A 22,060-nucleotide genomic window follows, 5' to 3' on the forward strand; every position below is an offset into this window, starting at 1 on the left:
AATAAACACATGTTGTATTGCAGTACGTTACTTCCAGGCATTTCAAACATAAAAATACTTTTAAAGTGTCGTTTGGTCTGTTTGCAAAAGCGGGACAATTTCGGCCGCGCTGGGACACCGGGACAGACTCTCTGAAAGCGGGACGTATGGTCATGTTATCGTTAGGCATCTAATAATTAATTACTAAGAAAAACTCAATTATAATTGTACCTATAAAGATGGCCATACACGGGACAATTATCATAACGATTTATCTCCTCGATGTTAAAATCGAACGACAATTTTTATACGTGGGAGAGCCATGCTTCGGCACGAATGGGCCGGCTCGACCGGATAAATACCACGTTCTCACAGAATACCGGCGTGAAACAGCGCTTGCGCTGTGTTTCGCCGAGTGAGTGAGTTTACCGGAGGCCCAATCCCCTAACCCCTACCCTATTCCCTTCCCTACCCTCAACTATTCCCTTCCCTTCCCTTCCCTACCCTCCCCTATTACCCTATTCCCTCTTAAAAGGCCGGCAACGCACTTGCAGCTCTTCTGATGCTGCGAGTGTCCATGGGCGACGGAAGTTGCTTTCCATCAGGTGACCCGTTTGCTCGTTTGCCCCCTTATTTCATAAAAAAAAAGACAAATTATACGTGTGTAGCAATATCGCAAACGATTTTACGTTCAAAAGATCGATTGGACGATTTTCTTGACGATCGATCGAAACGACATATTGTCCCGTGTATGGGCACCTTAAGGGAGACCATTCATACAGGAAAATCATGCACGTGGTTAAATGTAGTTAATAGCCGATCATTTCCTAGTAAATATTTCCTATCACATTAATTACAGAGTCGCAGGTTACCGGCTATCAGTGCTATCACACGATGGTGCGCGATATCGCACGCGTGGGGACATTTTTCACCGGCAGATGACGTTGTGATTAAATATTTTAATAATGGTGGGATATTCAATAATTTGTGGCCTTTTGACCTTAGGGTTTAGGGGGTAATTTTGTACAATATACACACACAGATAAAATGGTTTGGTATAAGTAGGGCTCATAGATTTGCTGATTTGCTGCCTTTTCAATACTGGTGAGTGGTGCATGTGTACAAAATCTACTACGCACTAGTTCCAAAAACTCCGCGCAGCGCCTCTCAAATACATTTAAAAATCGAACAGTGCTCCTTGATTCATTTAGCATAGCGATTTTTTTGATTCGAAAATAGATTTTAAACAAACATAATATTATTATTATGACTCCTTAATTAATTATTAATATCGGCTATTTTGTTTATAACTGTACCTACCTCATACTACTACTACAGGTACAGTCGGTTAGAACGTTAATTAAACAGGTAGTTACTAGTTATGTACAGTCGCGCACAGAAGGTCGCGGCTCGATAATGCGACTAAATTATTATTGACGCGGGGATATTCTGTTGCTTAAGGGCACACGCACAATATATACATAGAGCTCGATTATGTACAATTTAAAAAAGTTAGTTTGTTTTTTCCGAGGTACTTGTATATTGATTAAGGTTGGGTTGCACCAACTAACTTTAACTATAACTGTAACTTTAACTATAACTACAGTGCAAAATGTCAAATCTTTGGTCAATTTTAAATATGGCGTCCAAGGACGCCATATTTAACCTCCGCTCATACGTATATCTGAAAATTTTCTATGCTTTACAGTGTTAAATTTTTCCTGTCGATTTTTACGGGTAATTCAATTTTTTATACCCTCAATCCTGTTACCTGTAGCTGTAAAAAAATAAACGCAACAGACATCTGTGAATTTCTCCGGTTAAAGTTAAAGCTAAAGGACGCCATATTTAACTATAACCATAACTTTAACCACGCCTCTGGTGCAACGCAACCTAAAGGTTTCATGTTGATTTTGTTTTGAATGGAGATTTACGTACACATCTACAATTTCTACAAAAAACATGAATTTAATAATTAATTAATTTTTCACCTAAAAATGTTTGTTCTTATAAATGGTATGACAGCTATGACTAACATAACAATTATAATTAAAGTATAAGAAATGAAGTAAATTAAAATTAATTAACAATATTCAGGTTTGAGGTTAATGTTATTGTAAGATTGTTTATTCTGAGAATTTAATAGAAAAATGGTTTAATGTTATTAATTTGTTTTAAATTAAATATGTTGTTTCTTTTTTCCAAGAACAATCAAAATAGAATAATTGTGTCACCGACATAAGACATTCATTTTAACAATAACAGCAAACTAAACAAGACCGCGATAAGCGCAAGTTGTCGAAATATGAGACAATGTTTATGGCTGTTAAAATATTAGTATTTGTAACCGCTTCGTCTCTAGTGTGTCCTGCTCCTAGTCGTGTCAAGTGGTAATCTCTGTGGCATAACTCAACGCAACGCATACTAACGGCTCTAATTAGGACGAGCAGGTGTGTAGAGACTAGTGACTAGCGACTAGTGAGTAGAGACTAGTAACGGGGACTAAGGCTGCGTTTCCACCAGAGATGTGTTGCGAGGAATGTGTTTTTAAGATCCAATAGCATCGCCGCGCTGAACGATGTCACGGCAAGCTCACGACAATGAAGCGATTCTATTGGTGCTCAAAAACACATTCCTCGCAACACATCTCTCGTGGAAACGCAGCCTAACTTGAGATAGAGTTACTTGTAGAGATATACTGTAGTGGAATTAGTAGAGTTACCTTAACTCCAGATATGTGAGTAGAGCTATAATGTGCTATAGTGGAAATGGTAGAGAAGACAACTGAAATTATATGTTAGATTGAATTATGATCTAAGCCATGTAAGTGTACAAAATCAACTGAAATTATATACTACGTTTAGGCAGACACAAAATTCTCGTACTGGAAGTAACAATTTCATCTCATGTACCGTGTACTCTTTCCCCTCAACGCAAGCTAGCTCAAGCCATATGGATTTAAAAAGAAATAATGAACTTATAGTATTATACATTTGCACAAACATAAATAAAAGAAGGCCAAAATAGACAAACGAACTTTAGAAAAATAATAATACATGTATTATGTTTGGCTTGACTCATCTCTTCAATTTAATTTTATATCTAATTTAGTCAAAAGCCGAAAACTACCAAAGCCATAATAAATACTAGATCAGAAATGGTAAAATATATAACAGAAATAGATATAGTCAGTATTTATCACCTGAAGTGAGGCTACGTTTACGAAATGCAAATTAAATGGAATAACTGTATTTTTATTCCGATTTCGGATTAAACCAAGTTAACACTTCGTATCCTCCATTTAAATATTCGTGATCGTTTCGAGGCCCTTATAAGGAGTAGCCCCAAATAGTTCGCAAGTAATAAGACACAGTTATGTTATGGGACAAAATTTGAAATGCAAAACGTCTAAGTGGGAAGGCATGTTGGTATGACTGCTCATGTTGTTTTACCTGTGATAAGAAATATAAAGATCAGAGTAGAAAGCATTAATTTCGTTTTAAGTCTATATTAAATTTTTAAGAAAAAGGGTCGATAAAAATATCGTGATACCGTTTTTCTTAATTGCGCGGTTAACGTGTTTGGAGCAAACAAGAGTACCTGACGTGCGCTTCGGTAAAACAACCGCCAGCCCTAGTAGACAAGTGGCAAGCGATTATCGTAAACGCCAACAAAATGTATGCGATTTGACCATTTTGTTGGTCTAGTCTATCATCTAGGTCGTAGCCTAGACTAGCCTAGTCTAGGCTACGACTTAGACTCAAAAAAAAAATAGAAAAATCCAAATAAAGCTCGTAGAAGGTTTCTGCTCACATTGACCCAAGATCTTCCAACTCTTTCATCGATTCAGGGCGTTGGAACCTTATGACAATACACAGTGGCGGATTGACCCTTAATCAAATAAAGCAATTGCCTAGGGCATCACGTCTGAGGGGGCACCAGAGGAAGCACAAAAAAATCCGTCCTTGCCAAACAATGCCAAAATAAGTTTCTAGACAAAAACTAATATTTTTGGGCGTTACAGGTTTAAAGACCGATTCTAGTCGACGAACCTACAGATAGGGGGGCCTACAGGCATGGATTGCTTAGGGCATCAAGTAGTCTTAATCCGTCACTGAGAATACACCTCTATCTTGAGCGTTGGCTTATCATCAGATTTGTTTGTCTGCTTCCGGTCTATTCCCATTAAGAATCCTGGCCCCTGTACACACTAGATGTACGTGTGTGATGAGCTAGCCTACTGACATAGTCGAGGAGCCGGCAGATATTCACAGATATTCTAAACGCACGACGCGTATTTAACTTTATTAACCTTTCGAGTTGAGTCGTTAGTAGATATTTACTAAAGTGACTGGCTTGTCAGTAAGAGTACTTTAGAAAATAAGAAAATTATCTTGAAAGCGTTTAAAAATAGGATTTCTGGAATAGGATTGGTTGGTTATACCCTCAGTTATACCTTTTAAGTTAGTTTTTTGTCTCTGTAAAATGATTGTTTAGGGAGGTTTATAATTCCAAATTTGAAAGCATCTCTTATGTTTTTGTTGTAATAAATATTTGGCGCGTGATGGACGAAACAAGCGATTACAAATATGTAGAGCAACATTTGTCTATGATATGTCATAAGCCCATGCTATAGAGTATATACATTAGACAGCTTTGCGATCATGGTGGCAAACCCTCTTTTCACACATCCCAATAACCGGCTAAATGGTTGCCGGTAAAAGGGTTCAAATGATTAGCAATCTTGGCCCAACATTAGTATAGTATAGTATCGACTAAATCCTTACCTTTGGTATCGATGTTCGTGGGGGCCGCGAGGCTGGGTATCTCGGGCTGCGGGGGCTGCACGCGGGGCCCCGGCCACGTTGTGGTGCCCCCGCCGCAGAACCGGGGCCTCTCCGCCGCGTCGCGCAGCGTCGACGCGTCTGCGGAGTATTCTGAAATGAGATCGCTGCGGTGATGCCGACTGTGTGGCACAGCCTTAATTTTGAGTGGACCAATAGAAAACGAGCATTTTAGACAATTCACTGGCCTTAATTTTGAGCGCAGCAATAGAAAATTAGCTTTTTGGGTCATTTACTGGCCTTAATTTTGAGTGGACCAATAATCAATGGACCGATTCAGAGAATTATTTTAGGCAATTTAATGGCCTTAATTTTGAGTGGACCAATACCAAGACGACCTTTTTAGCCAATTTTAACAACAGAAATTGAGCTTTTTAGGCAATTGTGCTAGAAAATGAATTTAACGGCCTCTAATTAGTAGAGCAATATTTAAAGGCAAAATTAAGTTAACAAACTTGGCAGGCAATTTTTTAAGCAGCGATTTATTAGTAGTAGTATACCGTATACATACTTCTCGTTGTCGTTGACTGCAGCAGACTCCCCGTTTGCCCCCCGGGAAACGTTGCGTTGCGTTTGTGTCTTCCCTGTGAACATTAAATATGGTTTAGAATATAAGTACTAAAATAAGCGATAAATTAAGGTTTTGGTGAATTTGAAGTCTAAATGCGACAAGAGGCATAATTGCATGTATTCAATTTGATAAGTGATTATTGCAGGTGATTAGTAATCAGGAGAAAGAAAGTGTGGACAGCAACTGATTAGTGCAAGTCCTTTATTTTCTCCTAATCACTGATCACCAGTACTAATAACCTGCACTCGCACTAGTCAAAGTGAATACAGGCCGTAATAGTTCTACTATACTGAATACTGATACTAGTTGGAGTCTCTACCTGTAGCGCTAGCACGGCGACCAACGGAAATGCGAAAGTATGGACAAACTGTGGAAATAAACCTAAGGTGTCGTTTCGATCTTTTTTCGTTCCGAAAAATTCAATTAAAATGCCACTTTATGACACACTATATACTATAGTCATAATGTAAGATATTTTTTGAATTTTTAGAACTATAGTCTGTCATAAAGTGGCTTTTTAAGAGGATACCACAGCGGCTAGAGAAATGAAAAAAAGTACGTGTAATATCTATAGCTGTCTCCCTTACCTCAAGCCTATACCGCAGAACGCGATAGAGACAACTGCAGAAAATCCAGAAAATCAACGATTCGTTGTCCCCTGATTCCTTCTCCAAAACTTAACCGATTTAAGTACTTTTTTCATTAAAGATTAAAAAAAGGCTTGAGCTGTGTTCCTATGTTTTGCTTTTTTTGTATAATCTATCCAAATCTGTTTTCTGGACGTTTGAACACAGTGGAAAATCTGGCCATTTTTTTGGGTTTTTGAACGTTCATATCTTATTTAATAATTAAATTATGAAAAAAAAGAAAACATAGGGACATTGTATTAGTGGCCGTAGATATTCAGGAAAAAAATTATAACTCTACTAGCATTATCCAGGGAGGAAACAGGGGACAACGTTTGTATGGAAAAAATGGCGGTGTGGAATCCTCTTAATTGAATTATTCGGAACTAAAAAAGATCGAAACGGCACCTTAAGTTTATCTCCACAGTTTGTGACTATAGTCTGTCATAAAGTGGCATTTTAATTGAATTTTTCGGAACGAAAAAAGATCGGAACGGCACCTTAGGTTTATTTCCACAGTTTGTCCATACTTTCGCATTTCCGCTGGTCGACGTGCTAGCACTATTGATGGTGCCAATGAATAGAGTTTTGCTTGTAGTGCTGGGCAGCCGTTGTTTTATCTGTATTCATAGAATTTTTGAAGTTGTTTCAAGAAATTGTTGAGAGATGAACATGAGGCTGCACAAGCTTGCAACTTAGGATCAATTCAGACCGCAACGCGACGCGTAGATGCATTTCTAAAGTATGGATTTGACAAATTTCAATTGTGTGAGACATCCTGCTTAGGATTGACTCAGACCGCTACGCGACGCGTAGATGTATTTCTCAATTTATTTGATTTGAAATCTGTCAAATCCATACTTTATGTTGCGGTCTGAATTGACCCTTAGCTGTCAAATTCATATAAATTTACCCCGCGCTCCACTTGACGTTAAAAACGATCAAAACGCTCAAAATGCCTCCTATTTTGAGCGTTTTATCGTTTTTAACGTTAAATGGAACGCGTGGTTAAAAATGTATCTACGGGTGCGTTGCGTTCTGAATTGACCCTAACACATACATGATAAACCCATTTTGGCGCAGTCGCGGGGCACAAAAACGCAGTCACATGCTATAGTTATTAACTTATAGAAACTCTCCTGATAATATAAAATAATAGCACTAGCATGTCTGATTTAGATACTGAGAGAGGAGATATCGTATACGATTTCCCCAACACGATATCATCGACACAACAGATCGACATTCTCAATTGAGATCTCAGTGTAGAAACCATTAGAAACGCGTTAATAGTTGGAAAGCAAATAGCTCGCTAACGAGCGGGCTTTAATAGATTGATTGTGCTGCCTACAAATTGTACTGCCATGTTGAGAATCTGTCGTATTCACTTGTATGGTTTCTATGTTGGCGGAAGATGAGCCAATACAAGAGATTATGAACGCGTAGAACGCGGGGCATATTCGTCTATGATTGTCCATCGATGTCGATTTTGCACGCTAAACAGCTTCACCATCATGGTTACTAATAATAACCAACAAATTGTCCTTTTTTCCTCTCCTTTTATTTCCTGGCCTACTTAAGTTCTTCCTACATGTTTCTTATCCATTTCCGTTTAAAGGTTATTAGTTATTACTAAATAATTCATTGCAATTGGGACGTTTATTTATGACTAATACTTTATTTCTTTAAGGGTTTAAAATGTAGGATGTAGTTCAGAAGATCATATAAAAATCTTTCTAAAGACAAGGGTAAGTCACACATTGGTCAGAAGAGCAATTTGTCTTAATGAATTCCTTACAAAATGGGGTTTAGGAGCCGCTATCGGTCTGGCGATCGGCCGCGTGTGTGGCGGACTAACTCCATCGGCTTAATAAACTTGTTCCTTCCTTATTGTCTGAGTAGTAATTGAATTTGTCCGCCACGAAACTGTTGTTTTAGCAATAGGTTCTATGTTTAAATCTTTCATTGGTTTTATGTTTCAAATATTGTTTGGAAACCTTCTTTAATTGTCTTTTATTTCACCCATTATTTGCTACCCTTTGTTAATTTTTAGGGTTCCGTACCCAAAACGGGACCCTATTACTAAGACTTCGTTGTCTGTCCGTCTGTCTGTCACCAGGCTATATCTCAAGAACCGCTAGAACTAGACTTCTGAAATTTTCACAGATTTTGTATGTCTGTTGCCGCTACAACAACAAATACTAAAAACAAAATAACATTAATATTTAAGGGGGGCTCCCATACAAAAGATGTGATTTTTTTGCTATTTTTTGCTCGATATCAATAATGGCAACAGACAGGCACTTGAAATTTTCATAAAGGTCCTTATTATATGTGTACTTTAATAATAAATAATAATAATATTTAAATTAAATAAACATTTAAGGGGGGCTCCCATACAAAAAACGAAATTTTTGGCCTGTTTTTGCTCTACGGTACGGATAACGAAACCCTTCGTGAGCCAGTCCGACTCGCACTTGGCCGATTATTTATTTACTTGTTATTCTAAGTTCTTTTCAATTTGTTTGTCATTTGTTGGAATGCATAATCGTCATGCTTATCACAAACTTTCTTTGATAACGTGAGATTAAGTAGAAAGCGGAGACAATAACGAGCGCTATCGTAAACATCTAATTGAGCTTCGATAAAATAAATTACTAGATTGTTACTACCATATTTAGTATTACTTTATAGCTAGACATTAATGCATTCATTAGTCTAGCAATTTCTATAATTCCACTTTATATTTTTTCGATTTCAACAACCGAGTTGGAATTTGAAGACATTTAATTCTGATGCAAGGACCTATCTTTACGCCACTATTCTACTATCTAGAATCGTCGGATCCAGTGTTAATGAGCGATATCGCTTCCTCGTCGCTTATGGTGCGGAATGTCCGACCAATGAGACACATCCGATCTGTCCCTACATGTCCACTGGAATCTATAATTTTACTGTTATCTATGGAAATTTTTATAGCAGTCATAGACGCTTATCTTACATCTGCTGATCTTCTTATAGTAATAGACATTTAAATTGTTTTCATTGTCCGTCATAAGGAACATAAGGATAACCGACAGTCACTCTGATATTGTTACTTTGTAGTTTATTCGATCTAGTTAAAAAAGTTAAATATTATAATATTCTCATATAAAACAATAAGTATGTATTCTTAACGTTGGGTTGACTTTGGTGGTTAAGTCTTATTAAACTACAAAATAAAATAATTTTGTAGTTTAAAACGGATAATATCGGTCCAGGATCAGGGATGAAGCGTTAAACGGGATACAGGATTAAAAGCTATTAAAAGCTCTTCTAGTGATATAAACAATCTCATTTCTGTTTGTTTATGTCGAAGGAAGCGTACAAAAGCCGCTTTTACCTGTCTTATCTGCTCCACAATAGCAACGGTCAATATAGATCTAATTTAGTTTAAAAACTCACATAAAAAGATCGTGTGCTGATGATAAAACATTGTAAAGACGTTAGATACCACTTAAGCGAGTCGGTGACTTTGTAGTGAGGTGTGAAACTAGGAGATGTAGCGCGCGCCGTCTGCCGATAACGCTTTAGCGTCGCCAACTAGGCGTGATTCGTCAACGTCGTAGAATTTGAGCATGCTTTGTGTTTGTAAAGATTTTAAGGTCTGTTGGTGCTCGCTGAAAATCGGCAAGCTGTTCGCAAGTTGCAATAGACTGCAGGTACTAATTTTTTTGTAATTCAAGGTGTTTTTGTTACTATTTTACCAAACAAATATTCCATCTTTCATTGGTCTCAATGACCTGAAGCCACATGTTAAACAAGGATTACTAGCTTACACTTTCACAAAAAACTAAATCAGGAAGTATTCCCTATTTCTTTCATCCATCACAATTCACATTATAAGATCTATTAAATCCGCTATGTTTTAATATTTTACTGATAGGTCAATGAAAAATCCTATACAAATGAAATGATCCAGAAATAGTCTGCAGTACCACGGTGACTCACCAGTAACTCGATCCGGGACGAACATGGCGACTAGTAAACTGATTGCCCCAATTTGTGCCCCAATTCCACAATTCAAGACGTGAGTAGAAGAACACGATAACTAACAGTAAAAAAATGGCGTTTTTTGCATAAATGGCTTTGCATAAATGGCTTTAGGGCCGGAAAAATGATTTGTAATAAACAAATATACGGCCCTAAAGCCTCCAAAAAGCAAAAACATTTTATGTGTAGGCTGATATATTAGCGAGGTGATGAAGTAGATAAGTTACAAGGTTTGTTTCAATTATATGGGAAAAATTAGTATATGTTACAAAATGTTAGTTATTGTGTTCTTCAACTCACGTCTTCAATTCGGATTATCAATCTTTGCCGAACTCCGAAGAGATTATTTTTAAAAGTCCTGGAAACTCGGATGGCCCAATTCGTGAATTAGGCACATCGGATTAGGAATATAGAACGTTTCGATCTTTCGAAACTTGGTTATTGACCTAATGACTCAACTGCCTAAAAGCTTGCGATTTCGTAGAATGTTGACATTTGAGCGTAATGACTTGATTTAGAAGAAATATTATAAATGCAAGTCTGTCTTCTACCTCTTAATCACCCAAACCGTTAAACCAATTTTGTTGGGTATGGAAATACTTTTAGTTTCGGACGACATAGGATATCTTTTAGCCGGAGGCCCAATCCCCTACCCTATGCACTTCCCTACCCTCCGCTATGCACTTCCCTACCCTCCCCTATTACCCTTTTCCATCTTAAAAGGCCGGCAACGCACCCGTAGTTTTTCTGATGCTGCGAGTGTCCATGGGCGACGGAAGTCAAGCTTTCCATCAGGTGACCCGGTTTGCTCGTTTGCCCCCTTATTTCATTAAAAAATCCTGGAAAAAATTACGGTTCCCGACGAATTTTGACACAATCGCCGTCTAGTTAGGATACGAGTAATAAATTGTTTTATGTAGATGATATAAAAACTAGTTATTAACACTTAACAGTTTAATAGTTAACACTTAACATTTTAAAGTTTTGTAACTCGTTACATTAACACTTACAGCTTATCTGCGCGTGCGTCAAATTAAAATACAGTAAGTCGATTTTATTATTTTATTTATTACCTGCGACAGATTATATATTTCATCCCGGGACTTCTCACCCACCGTGTACAACTCCCACATTATCCCATATTAAATTACCACTTTTTTGGCTTCCAATAAACCTCAAATAAAATTTAAGTGCGACTGTCTTTAATATATTGCCTGCCACGTTTTATGTCCGATTCGGGTCTTAGCTTCTCTGAAACGATCACGTCATCTACACTTTTGATAAATTTAGTGCAAGATTAAGAGCCCTTAATTTTGTATTAAGGCATTTCTTGAAAATGATAATCATTTCTTAGATGTACGCTAGTACGTTTAATTAAGGTCTCCTTAGTAAGATCAGGAAGAGTTAATAAACTTAGAACATACCTAAATATACTTTAGTGAAGTCTTAACTGAGAACTTTATCATTACTTTAGACTGCGAAAAAACTATAATTTCACTTCCAGTATTTCTTATTCCAAGAGATATCTATATGCCAAGTTACCCTATTCGACTAATAAATTTTTATAATAATAATAATTATTATTATTATAAAATCAAATCAAAATCAAAATAATTTTTATTCAGAGTAATTTTTTACAAAATTCTTTTCGAACGTCGTAACTAAGGTGCCTACCACCGGTTCGGGAACTAACCCGGCGAGAAGAACCGGCGCGGCTTAAGAAATAGGTGGCTCTTCTACAACTTTTCGAGAAACAGGTGAGTTCTAACAGGTTTTATAGTACAGTCCTTGGAGCATATGTAACCTGATTCCCTTCGCAAGGATCCCGGCTGACGTCACGTCACGGTCACGTCACGGCCGCGTCACGGTGCTTCGAGCGGTGTTGGCTTTCATCTGGTGTCGCTTTGTATCTATTATGACTTGGTTGCGTCTCAGGATGTTGAAAAGGATTTGCAGCTATTAAGCACGGATTAAATATGAAACCAAGCGCTCAGATAGGTTAAATTATTACTTAACTTTCAAAGACAGAAATAATTAATGTATGAAGTTACTTAATAAAGTTTAAAAGGTTTCTGGGTGCGGCCGTTACAGCGATTTTTTTCTTAAACCGTTATATCAATATAAATTTTTTTTACCATCTGTTTTGACTTGTACAATAGGCATGATGACAATTTTTTTTTCTTATTGGTAATTGAAAGACTCTTAAAAAATAGAAACATCGCTGAAAGAATTACTCTGATAGTTTAAAAATTCACCAAGATTTGACAAACATCTCTATATTATGGTCTATTTTATGACCTGCCCGAAACGCTCCATACAAAGTGATACGAAAGACTGACGTCACTCTTTCGTAGTTTGTACGCATCGGGAGAGAACTTTGTTCGATTAAATATTAAATATTGCGTTTATGAAAGTGGTTTCTTAACAAAAGTTGCTTTTAATTGCATAAGTTATCGAATGGTATACAAATTTAAGAAATTTAATTGAAAAAAAATTCGACTTTATTATCCAACTTTGAAGGCGCATAACAAAAAAAATACAAATGCTATCGAAGTGAAATTTTGGGAGCACTTATTTTTTACCGTGATTTCTTTATTTTATTAACAAAATTCGCTAATCTTTGACCTTGTCATCATCCCTATTGCTTCTGCAATGTTTCAAATCAAGATTTCTCTATTAAATCCTAACAACAAAACTACCTACGTACACTCTCTCAAGACCGACTTCAAATGCCGTTCAATTAAATAGAGCAAATTGATAGACATTGATACATGGCTGAAGAGTATTTAGCATTAGCGATGAGAGAACATCTCGACATGTGGTTGGGGATCAGGAAATGTTCCGGGGGAATCTGGGCCGATCTGGGCTGGGCTGGGCCGGGCCGGGCTAGATATCGGCCTAATTGACATGGGACATGATAGAGTATGCACGTGACGCCATCTCAAACTCAGAAACGTCAGAATGTATGCTGGAGAAGGTGTTTAGTTTATAGTTGCTTACTCCTGATATATATTTATAAAAGAACATTGTTATTCGTAGGCAAGAGTTTACCTCTACAACCGCGATGTTGACCGGATAATATTAAGGTTAGCCAATCAAAGGCGCTAGCGAAATAGATAGATTTAGGTAATAGGTCAAAACACCTCAGAAACGGGGCATAGGATAAATTGTTGTGTTCAAGAAAGGTAAGTAGTAAGTAAGCTTAGTGTAAGCTAGTAAGCTAAGCTCAAGAATTAGTGTAACGACTTTCGTAATTATCACCAGCCATCGTTTTATCATATCCTACGATTTAGATGGACGACACATCGTTAGCAAGAAATAGAGCGAGCCAATAAAATAGTCTCGGAGTCGTAAACATGAATTTCCACGTAATTAACTATAATCAGTGTGATCGCGATTAAATTGACAAATGTAAAGGTAACGAAACGATAAAACTCGTGGTCGCTGATAAAGGTAGCCGTCCGATTATAGCGACAGCGACTCGCGACCGCGAATGGAGGAACGAATTAAAACTGTAAGTATATAAAACACGGAGCACTAAAAAATTCCAAAGTGTGATAGCCGATTTTGCACAATATCTCCTGTCTGTCAAAAATGTTGTGTATAAAGTTTATAAAATTTTTGTATATAAAACTCGTGATAGTGATAGTGGATATTCTGCAATATATTTTGCTGTTTATACGTGGGAGAGCCATGCTTCGGCACGAATGGGCCGGCTCGACCGGAGAAATACCACGTTCTCACAGAAAACCGGCGTGAAACAGCGCTTGCGCTGTGTTTCGCCGAGTGACTGAGTTTACTGGAGGCCCTCCCCATCCCTACCCTCCCCTATTACCCTATCCCCTCTTAAAAGGCCGGCAAAGCACCTGCAGCGTTTCTGATGCTGCGAGTGTCCATGGGCGACGGAAGTTGCTTTCCATCAGGTGACCCGTTTACTCGTTTGCCCCCTTATTTCATTAAAAAAAAGTTGCTCACTGGTCGTAAGACACGTAGCCTAAACAGTCGAAGGACCAGAAAAGCTGACTTACTGGTTCGCTTTTCGCGGTCGCTATAATCGAAAGCCAGCCTTTAAACTTGTGATAACAACAAATGTCAGGAACAAGATAGAAGACAGCTACTAATACGCAGGCGTTCTGTTAACACAGATGGATCGCACGTCATAGGAGATCTTAACAATGATCTATAATGGAGCGCAGGATAGGGTAAAAGATTAATGACATCATTTTGTTAGTACAAAATTAAATGTGCCAAGTTTTATTTTAACCGGGTTAAAACTGCAGCCGCCTCATTTATACGATGGCAAGGAACGGAAATATATGTTTTTTCAAAAAATATATTTATGTGGTAAGTACAAAAAGGACATGGGTTTATCAATTTGTGAACGCTTCTTACTATTAGCAATATAATAGGTCGATCTAAGCCCAATTTGATTCCGATCCTAAGTTTGCTGTCATGTGTACGTGTGCTCTTGAGAAGAATACCGGTAACATCGGATTGGTAGAGGGATTGACGCGGTTTTAGTATGTCATCTGGAGAACACGAGTTATCTGGACTCCTGGAGTTATGAATGAGCGGAAACCTAATCAATTAGTCCCGTTCATTAGCCTGTCACCGACGATAATCACAGGACTGTCTACCAGGAAGACCGAAACACTGTGTTTATGCCTCTAATAAGACGTTCCTCGAAGGCGCGTGCGCAGACGTGGAGATTTCGTGCCCGCCGGTAGTTTAATTTGCTGACCAAACTGGTCAGAAACACGCATCATAACTGCAGCTTTTCGGTCCAGAAATGTATCCGATAATTTGCTTACAAGCGAGGTTAAGTGCTGCGCTATTTCACTATCGCGAGCCTGTCCAGTTGAGACATGGAGATGTGCAATTTACACATTGGGTAATCTCCGCGAACGTTGGTTTACGCCGTTGCTTCCTCATCATTTACAATCACCTGAGTACAGCCAATTTGCTATCAAAACACCTCTTGCAGATTAAGAGTGTTGTAAGTGCAACGATGTGGTTCGAGCACTAGTTCTACCTCGTATCTTTACATGGTATAGTTGGGCTCACATTTTGTACATTTACCTTACGATAAGCGATAAGGTAACGAATTGCCTAATCCACATCTTTCAACTACAATAGGCTACTTGACCTATATTCAATTTCATTGAACAAATACATATTTCTAGTAGAACTTGGCCTAGGAAACCGTATTTCACCCTTATCATCAAATAAAAGCAAATGATTGATAAATAAAGTCGATTTGAAAATATGATTATATCAAAATAGGATTTGTACTGACGGAAACGCTTTTGCGGTACTTCCGATTTGGATGTGACGTCATCAGACTCCTTATTTAATATCTTTTATTTATCGCGCTCGTTATATGTAAGTTTATTTGTAAATAAATAATAGGAATAAGCCTAAAAAGATTTCTAAAATATATTTTCTTGAATAATTCAAATAAAACATCAGTTTTATATATTATCTCTATTTATTGTAGACGGGAAAATTTTTCTCCAAAAGTTTTCAACATTACAAATGATTTCTAATTTCTTATTTAATTATTTTATAATTTTTGGACACTTCTAGACTCGTACATTTAGCACATAAAAAATGTTCAATAAAAAGAGTTTAAAATACAAAACGTATGACGTCGCACTATGGCGGACAGTGTTTTCGGCGCCATATATAAGGCATATTTTTCAATCAACATTTTTATGGGTTTCTACTGTGTAAAATATTAAAAGATTAGTTTTTTTTGTGAAAATGAATGATTAAAAAGCGATTAGCTTGAAGAAAAAAATAGGTCAAGTAGCCTATTCATAGAAATTCCATCATACCTTTCTATCATATCGAATCACCTAACTGTCACGTGCTTCACGCTATATCTGAACACATCAACAGTTCCCTAAAACATCAATATTTATCTCTTACCTTGCTCCTCGGGTAGACACTCAGCACGTCAGCCCACCAGCGCGCCTCCTCCCTGCAGGTGCCCTTGACGAAGGTGACCCGCTCTGGTGCGGTGATGGCCAGGCTGTAGGGGTGGCCGGTGACGCCGTCCGCGTCGCTCACCTCCACCACCGTCGTCATGTCCACGCTGGCCTGAGGGACTGTGTCCGGCTGTAACAAGGAATAGACAGATTAGAAGAATGGTTCACGAGAGTTCACGATGAGTGTGACAGCTAGAAGAAGATTTATAAGTTGAAAGAATAAATTATATTTTGTATTTCTACCAGGAAGAAAATATACACCGTTACTGTCTCCGATGTAACCTCTAACATAAAACATGTACTCCATACTAAGCATTTCCAAAATGGTCATTTAGAAATTGTGCAACATTTCCTAAATAACTGTAAAATGTTGCTTCATACCAAATATTTCGTTTAAAATCATAAATACAAAATCTGATTAAGAAAACCGATTCTCCACTGGAGCCATAGCAGTAAGTCACGTGCTATATTCTTCATGGAAATGGAGGCGACGCATTCTTCACCATTACTCGCAGCGGGGCAGCCATTAGAGCTGGTGTGAAATGTTGTTTATTGGTATCACTTACGGACAGTTTATTAGGAATTGGAATGGGACGTGCCTCTTCCGTGTCTTACGAGGGTTAGAACTTAGAATTGTCTCCAATTACTTGATCACGTTCAAAGAGTGCCGACCGAGAGCAATCTTTATATGGAAATAGGAAGTTCTAGGAAGTACAATTATAAAATCAACAACACTACTGGCCTGTTTCACTACTTTCTGATAAAGTGTCGAATAGGCTATTCACTGCAACTTTTTTGACAGATTCTCTATACTTCATCTGACAAGTTATGTGGCGGATAGCCTATTCGGCACTTATCAGGAAGTGGCGAAACAAGTCCTAACTGTTGTTGATTTTTATAGTTTTCCTGCAGTTATAAACAACCGAGTAAAAAAAAAAAACATTTTGTCACGTCGTAGAATGTTTCGAAATATTACAAGTACTTTGAATTTTAACCCAAAAAGGGACACAAAAGAGTAATTATTCCAAAAGGTCTTAATTAGGATTCATGATTTCATTGACAACGGTATGCAGGCACTACATTCTATAAAATACCATAAACACTTCAATTCCTGGTATCCATTTCCCGGTTCTCATCTCAAAAGGCTAATACTATCCCATCAGTCCTGTGACGATAATTATGTTCCTCATTAAGGATATTCGATACTTTAATCTAGATGAAGCAGAGCTTATCTTGAAACACCGTTTCCGCTCAAATTATTTGTGATATGGACGCTCCCGATGCATTCAGACATACAGTTGTAAATATTGTGAGCTGGTTTATAATTAAACTCGTTTGAGAATGATCCATGGATTGAATCTTCAAACTGTTTTTACTCAAAATTTGCTTAAAATGCATATACCTACTTACGTTATAAGCAAAATTATAAAAACCACTAAAATTTTGAAAACCTGTGATTTTAGAATTTGAAACTAGTTGTTGGCAGTGGTCAAATCGTCATAAACAAGATTTTAATTCCACAATTAATAGATCATGATACAAATTAAACAACATATTTAGCGTTTATTAAGCCAGTTATCTAAATGAACAGTATTATCAGCGATCTTTGCAACTCGGCGACCTTAATAGCTATATAAACAGCTTCATTACCACCTAGCGTGTGAGGTGTTTCGCTAATAACATTAACCACCGTCCTTTCGACCTTTGTTTCACAAAACAACGTCATTATATCGGTTTATGTAATAACTTCGTCGACACTAATTATATAACATAATATTAGTTATTATAATATGTAGTCGCTAATTGTTATTTGTCGTTAAGCTAGGAGTTCGAAGTAACTAATTACTCTTACAAATCATAAAACTAAAAATCCTGTGACAAAATTTAAATCAGACAGAATATTATATCTATCATTGCATAATAAACCAGTCAAGACGTATAAAATCTTCACTGAATCAAATTAAAGCGATGCATAAGCTTTCATTAGTTATAAAGCATATCTTAATAGCCTTGATGAACGACTTAACCGACCAGTGATTTCTGCAGAACGCTGCTTATTATTCCCGGTAACATATGATATAGCCGATGTGAATAGAGCAATGAATGCTATAGTACGAGATAAAATCAAATTAATGCAGCAATTGTTCATATGTTCAATGAGCATAATTTCCGTTGCAACGGGACAAAGCCGCGCGACTGGACCGTGAATATAATTCGTGCATTTAGGACGGCCATTGATTGGAAATATAGCTGTTCGTACATCCGTCATCAGACCGAGGCAATAAACATAATGGAATTTCTTTGAAAGTATGCAGGAATATGAGCGTTTGTCTTTCTTTATTTAAATAAAAATCGAGCGCCAATATGAACGTTGACGACATTGAAGGATTTCAGGAAGATAAGTTCAAAACTAAATTCCGACCGATCCTAGATAAAGGAACAGTTCCTTTATCTAGGATCGGTCATATCCCGAGGCTTAATTAAAGAGTTTATTGGTCCATCAGGTGTTGAGGGTCGTAGAGCCGGTTTCTAAACCGTTAAGGCTCTAAACTGTCGCCCACTCGGCAACTGTCCTTAGAATTATGGAACACGTTATTAGTTTCGGTATAAGATGAAAGGTTACACCTTCAGAATATTCATGATGGTGAAAGGAGAATGAAGGCTTTAGTTAATTTACGACTGAATTTATCTCTTGATTCTTAATTAAATTTTGAGTTACGCACGCAAGCCGGATTTCTACTCGTGGTACGTGAATTAGATGTTTAAGAGATGCAAGCGCATGCACACAAAAAAAGAAAAGAAAATATCACAGACTTCGATCTGGCAAAGAGTGATTCATCGTTTCTACCTATTAAGGTTACTCGAAGTAAACAATATCCTAAAATAGCCACAAATACGTCATACGACGGCGCATAATAAATAAATGTAAAGATATTCGCAGGCGATAGGCAATCGCGGGTAATTGGGTTCGATCTCCGTCAGTAATCCATTAGGGTGGTAGCCCTGCCCGAGTTTCTAAGATTAGCTTTCCTGTGATAATAAGCATGGCGATGTCATGGTGGTTTGCATAGCGGATAGGGTTGTTGGTAGTGATGGATAAATAATATTTAAAACATTTTTAAAGTTGCTGTATATTATTTTTTTATTACCGGATTACTTAAGAGCACTAGAGAGTGCGCATGGTCATACGTATTATTTTAAAAAGTAGTTTTGGAACCAAAGATTTGAGAAACGGCGAGTTTTGGAAAAATGCTACGACCTCAATTAAACTTGTAAGTTTATGGGTTATTGGAAATACTGTGTACGTCTTTATAATAAATCTAGTATTAAAATTTTGCTTGATCAATATTAAATTTACCGTTATTTATGCCAGTGGCAGCCCTGCCCTAAGGTAGGTCCCTAATCGGTAGAGTTGGCATGTAGACCGCGTCACCCGGCGCATTGATACACAGCTGTGTCGCTTACGTCTGCTTTCTCCATGTATTATCATATAATAGACATTAATACATTTTCTATCATACATTAGTGACACAATATCCTTATGATGAATAAAAAATATATTATATATAATAAATAAAAATATATTATAACTAACTACGACTAATCATCAACAGAACTGGATGCCCATTGCATGGTCATATTCAGAGACGTTTGTGAATCTCTGAAAAAAGTTACATAAGTATATACTTTAATTTAAAGACAAAATTGCATTATTTTTGATTCATAATGATAGTAATCAAGTAGAATTTCAACAAATTAATAAAGGATGATGTCGAAATATTACGACAAAGGTGGAAAGTTCTAGTTCCAGAAGTTTCCAAATGGACACTGTGTATTTACAGTAAGTGTAGCCAACAAAAGTGATCCTCTACTCCGGAATCATAACCTATGACGGTATGATTGCTGCCTGTAGCACCACAAGCGATAACTGACAGCGATTGGAAAACCAACAGGGAGCTAAACTATACTTATCCCAATAGCGCAGCAGTTAGATCTAGCTAAAGCGTTAGATAAAACTGGTCATGCATTCTACAACTTAAAAAGTATTACTTATCTCAAATTGTTTTTGTTCAAATCGCACGATTTAAATATATTTGTAGATTTCTTAAATATTTGCAATTACAGAACATTTTGTTTTAGATTTTGGCATACCACAAGGTAACGTTTTGGACCAAATCATTTCTGAATATAGGTTTACGTCTTTATTTTCTTATACCATACGACTTTCTACCTGCGGCTTTGTTTGCATTATGTTGTGGTGATATCTTGGCTTTTTGTATCGAATAGCGGTGCCTGGGGGATCGATCGAGATCAAGCCTGCGGTCGGATCTCTGCTCATTGTTGCGTTGCTTCCCTATTTCATACAATTTTCTAGATATTGTAGATTTTATTGCACTGGAAACTGGATTAACTTTGCCAGTTATACTTTATGATTATGCTGAATAGAAAGTAGCGTTAGTTTTGTGATTTGGTCCATATTTAGTTATTTGAATTTTGAAGTACTAAGTCCAGTAAGCTTGCGCTTATAGAAGACACTTATCAAATTTCACAAATGATTTACTACTGATGATAAACATTAAACACTCACGGTAGTTAATATTTTCTAGATTTATGGAACATAATCAGGAAGCTACCATACTTCATACACTATCTAAATTATGATCTATATAAACTTTCGTGCTATTAATTAGTGATATATCATATAACGTGATATATCACATGTGATAATTTCACCGCTTATCGGAATGCCGGTTGCGCAACCACTTTCTCTTTCATATAAACTGTATCGATGTCTTCAATGTAAATCAAAATTAAATGATCGCTTCTATCTGGTTCTCGGTTCTTACGTAGCAATGACATAACTTGTGTTTGTGATCCTACAGGTTTTTTTTAATTTGGAAATATCAGGTCTTACGTATCATTTCTTTATTCTAATATTGCATGTTTTGGTTTAAACATTTTATTTACCTAGTTCTAACTCTTAAGAAGATTTACATTATAGTCATACAATGAGTTTTTCTTGCCTTATAAACCAGCCGCTTCTCCAAAGTGTTATACAAACCTTGTATGAGAATAATGTCTGTTTCTATGGCACGAATCCTTTCATAAAAGCTAGTGTCGAGATTTTAAAAATATTTCTTACCATCTTATTCTTACGCGCTTTCTCCAATCTTTTAAGATAATCTTCTTTTTAAAGATCGGTAGCTATACCTCGCCCACGTTCAAAAGTAACACCATCTAATTCTGTGCGCATTACACGAATACTTTAATACTCTCTGGGCGTGGTTGATACTTGAAGAATTTTTATCGCAAGCACCCGTATGTAGGACTCGGGCAAAATAAATCATATCTGCCCAATATACTGTAATTAAAGGCGATATATTATCGGAATCGATTACGAAAATCGATTATAATCGATTTCTGTCCGCGACTACATCGATCAGATTTTATGCAAAATATTTTTCTGTTTCAAAATGAATGGATTTATCTTGTATTTCATTGACTCGATGAACACTATTTATCATTAAATACGTATATATAATAGCCTTTCTGAGGCTTCGTGCCCTTAAGGTAAAATGGGTTTCTTATACTGTGGGTATTCCTGTTCATCTGCCTCTTTATCGCCAGCATTACAGTATTATATCCAAATGTTTATCTGTTACAGCTATCATAACAAAATATATTAAAAACCGAAAAAGTTTTAGCCATTTTGTAAGGAACCCTTCGTATGCACGACTGGTTCGCACTTGGCCGTATTCTTAACTTATTTATTCGGCAAAACACTTCCCTGGAGGCCACTTAGTTTTTTAGCAAATCAGTTTTTCTCCTTACCAGGAATTTTCTCCGCAGGACATATAAATAAAGGCACAGTTAGATTCTAGGAAACAACGGATAACCATTAATACAGTTAATGGTCAACTTGTCGTTATTTTAACGAGTTATTTGAAAGCATGTGATGTGAGAGTGGGCTGTGGGTGCCGATCAAACTTTGCCACATTCACCTTATGCGAAATACAG

The 22,060-nt window shown here is 37.0% G+C and overlaps 2 protein-coding genes across 4 annotated transcripts in view; one reads left to right on the top strand and one right to left on the bottom strand.

Annotated features, from left to right (window-relative positions):
* Window positions 1-5,933, top strand: part of LOC121731576 (sesquipedalian-1) — a 28,089-nt gene extending 22,156 nt beyond the window's left edge. Inside the window, exon 5 of the transcript XR_006036256.1 lies at window positions 5,919-5,933. The gene's annotated coding sequence lies outside the window, so the exon portion shown is untranslated. The remainder of the gene's footprint in view (window positions 1-5,918) is intronic.
* LOC121731569 (protein outspread) overlaps window positions 1-22,060 on the bottom strand; it is a 256,640-nt gene that overhangs the window by 15,326 nt on the left and 219,254 nt on the right. For 2 of the 3 annotated variants that reach the window (XM_042121052.1, XM_042121054.1), the window contains exons 4-6: window positions 15,984-16,172; window positions 5,335-5,407; window positions 4,767-4,916 (exon numbers count right to left, since the gene is read on the bottom strand). In XM_042121052.1, the coding sequence (XP_041976986.1) occupies window positions 4,767-4,916; window positions 5,335-5,407; window positions 15,984-16,172 (412 nt within the window). The remainder of the gene's footprint in view (window positions 1-4,766; window positions 4,917-5,334; window positions 5,408-15,983; window positions 16,173-22,060) is intronic. The other variant, XM_042121053.1, reaches the window with a different exon arrangement.

The sequence above is a fragment of the Aricia agestis genome, chromosome 11, assembly GCF_905147365.1.
Source record: "Aricia agestis chromosome 11, ilAriAges1.1, whole genome shotgun sequence".
Taxonomy (NCBI): Eukaryota; Metazoa; Arthropoda; class Insecta; order Lepidoptera; family Lycaenidae; genus Aricia; species Aricia agestis.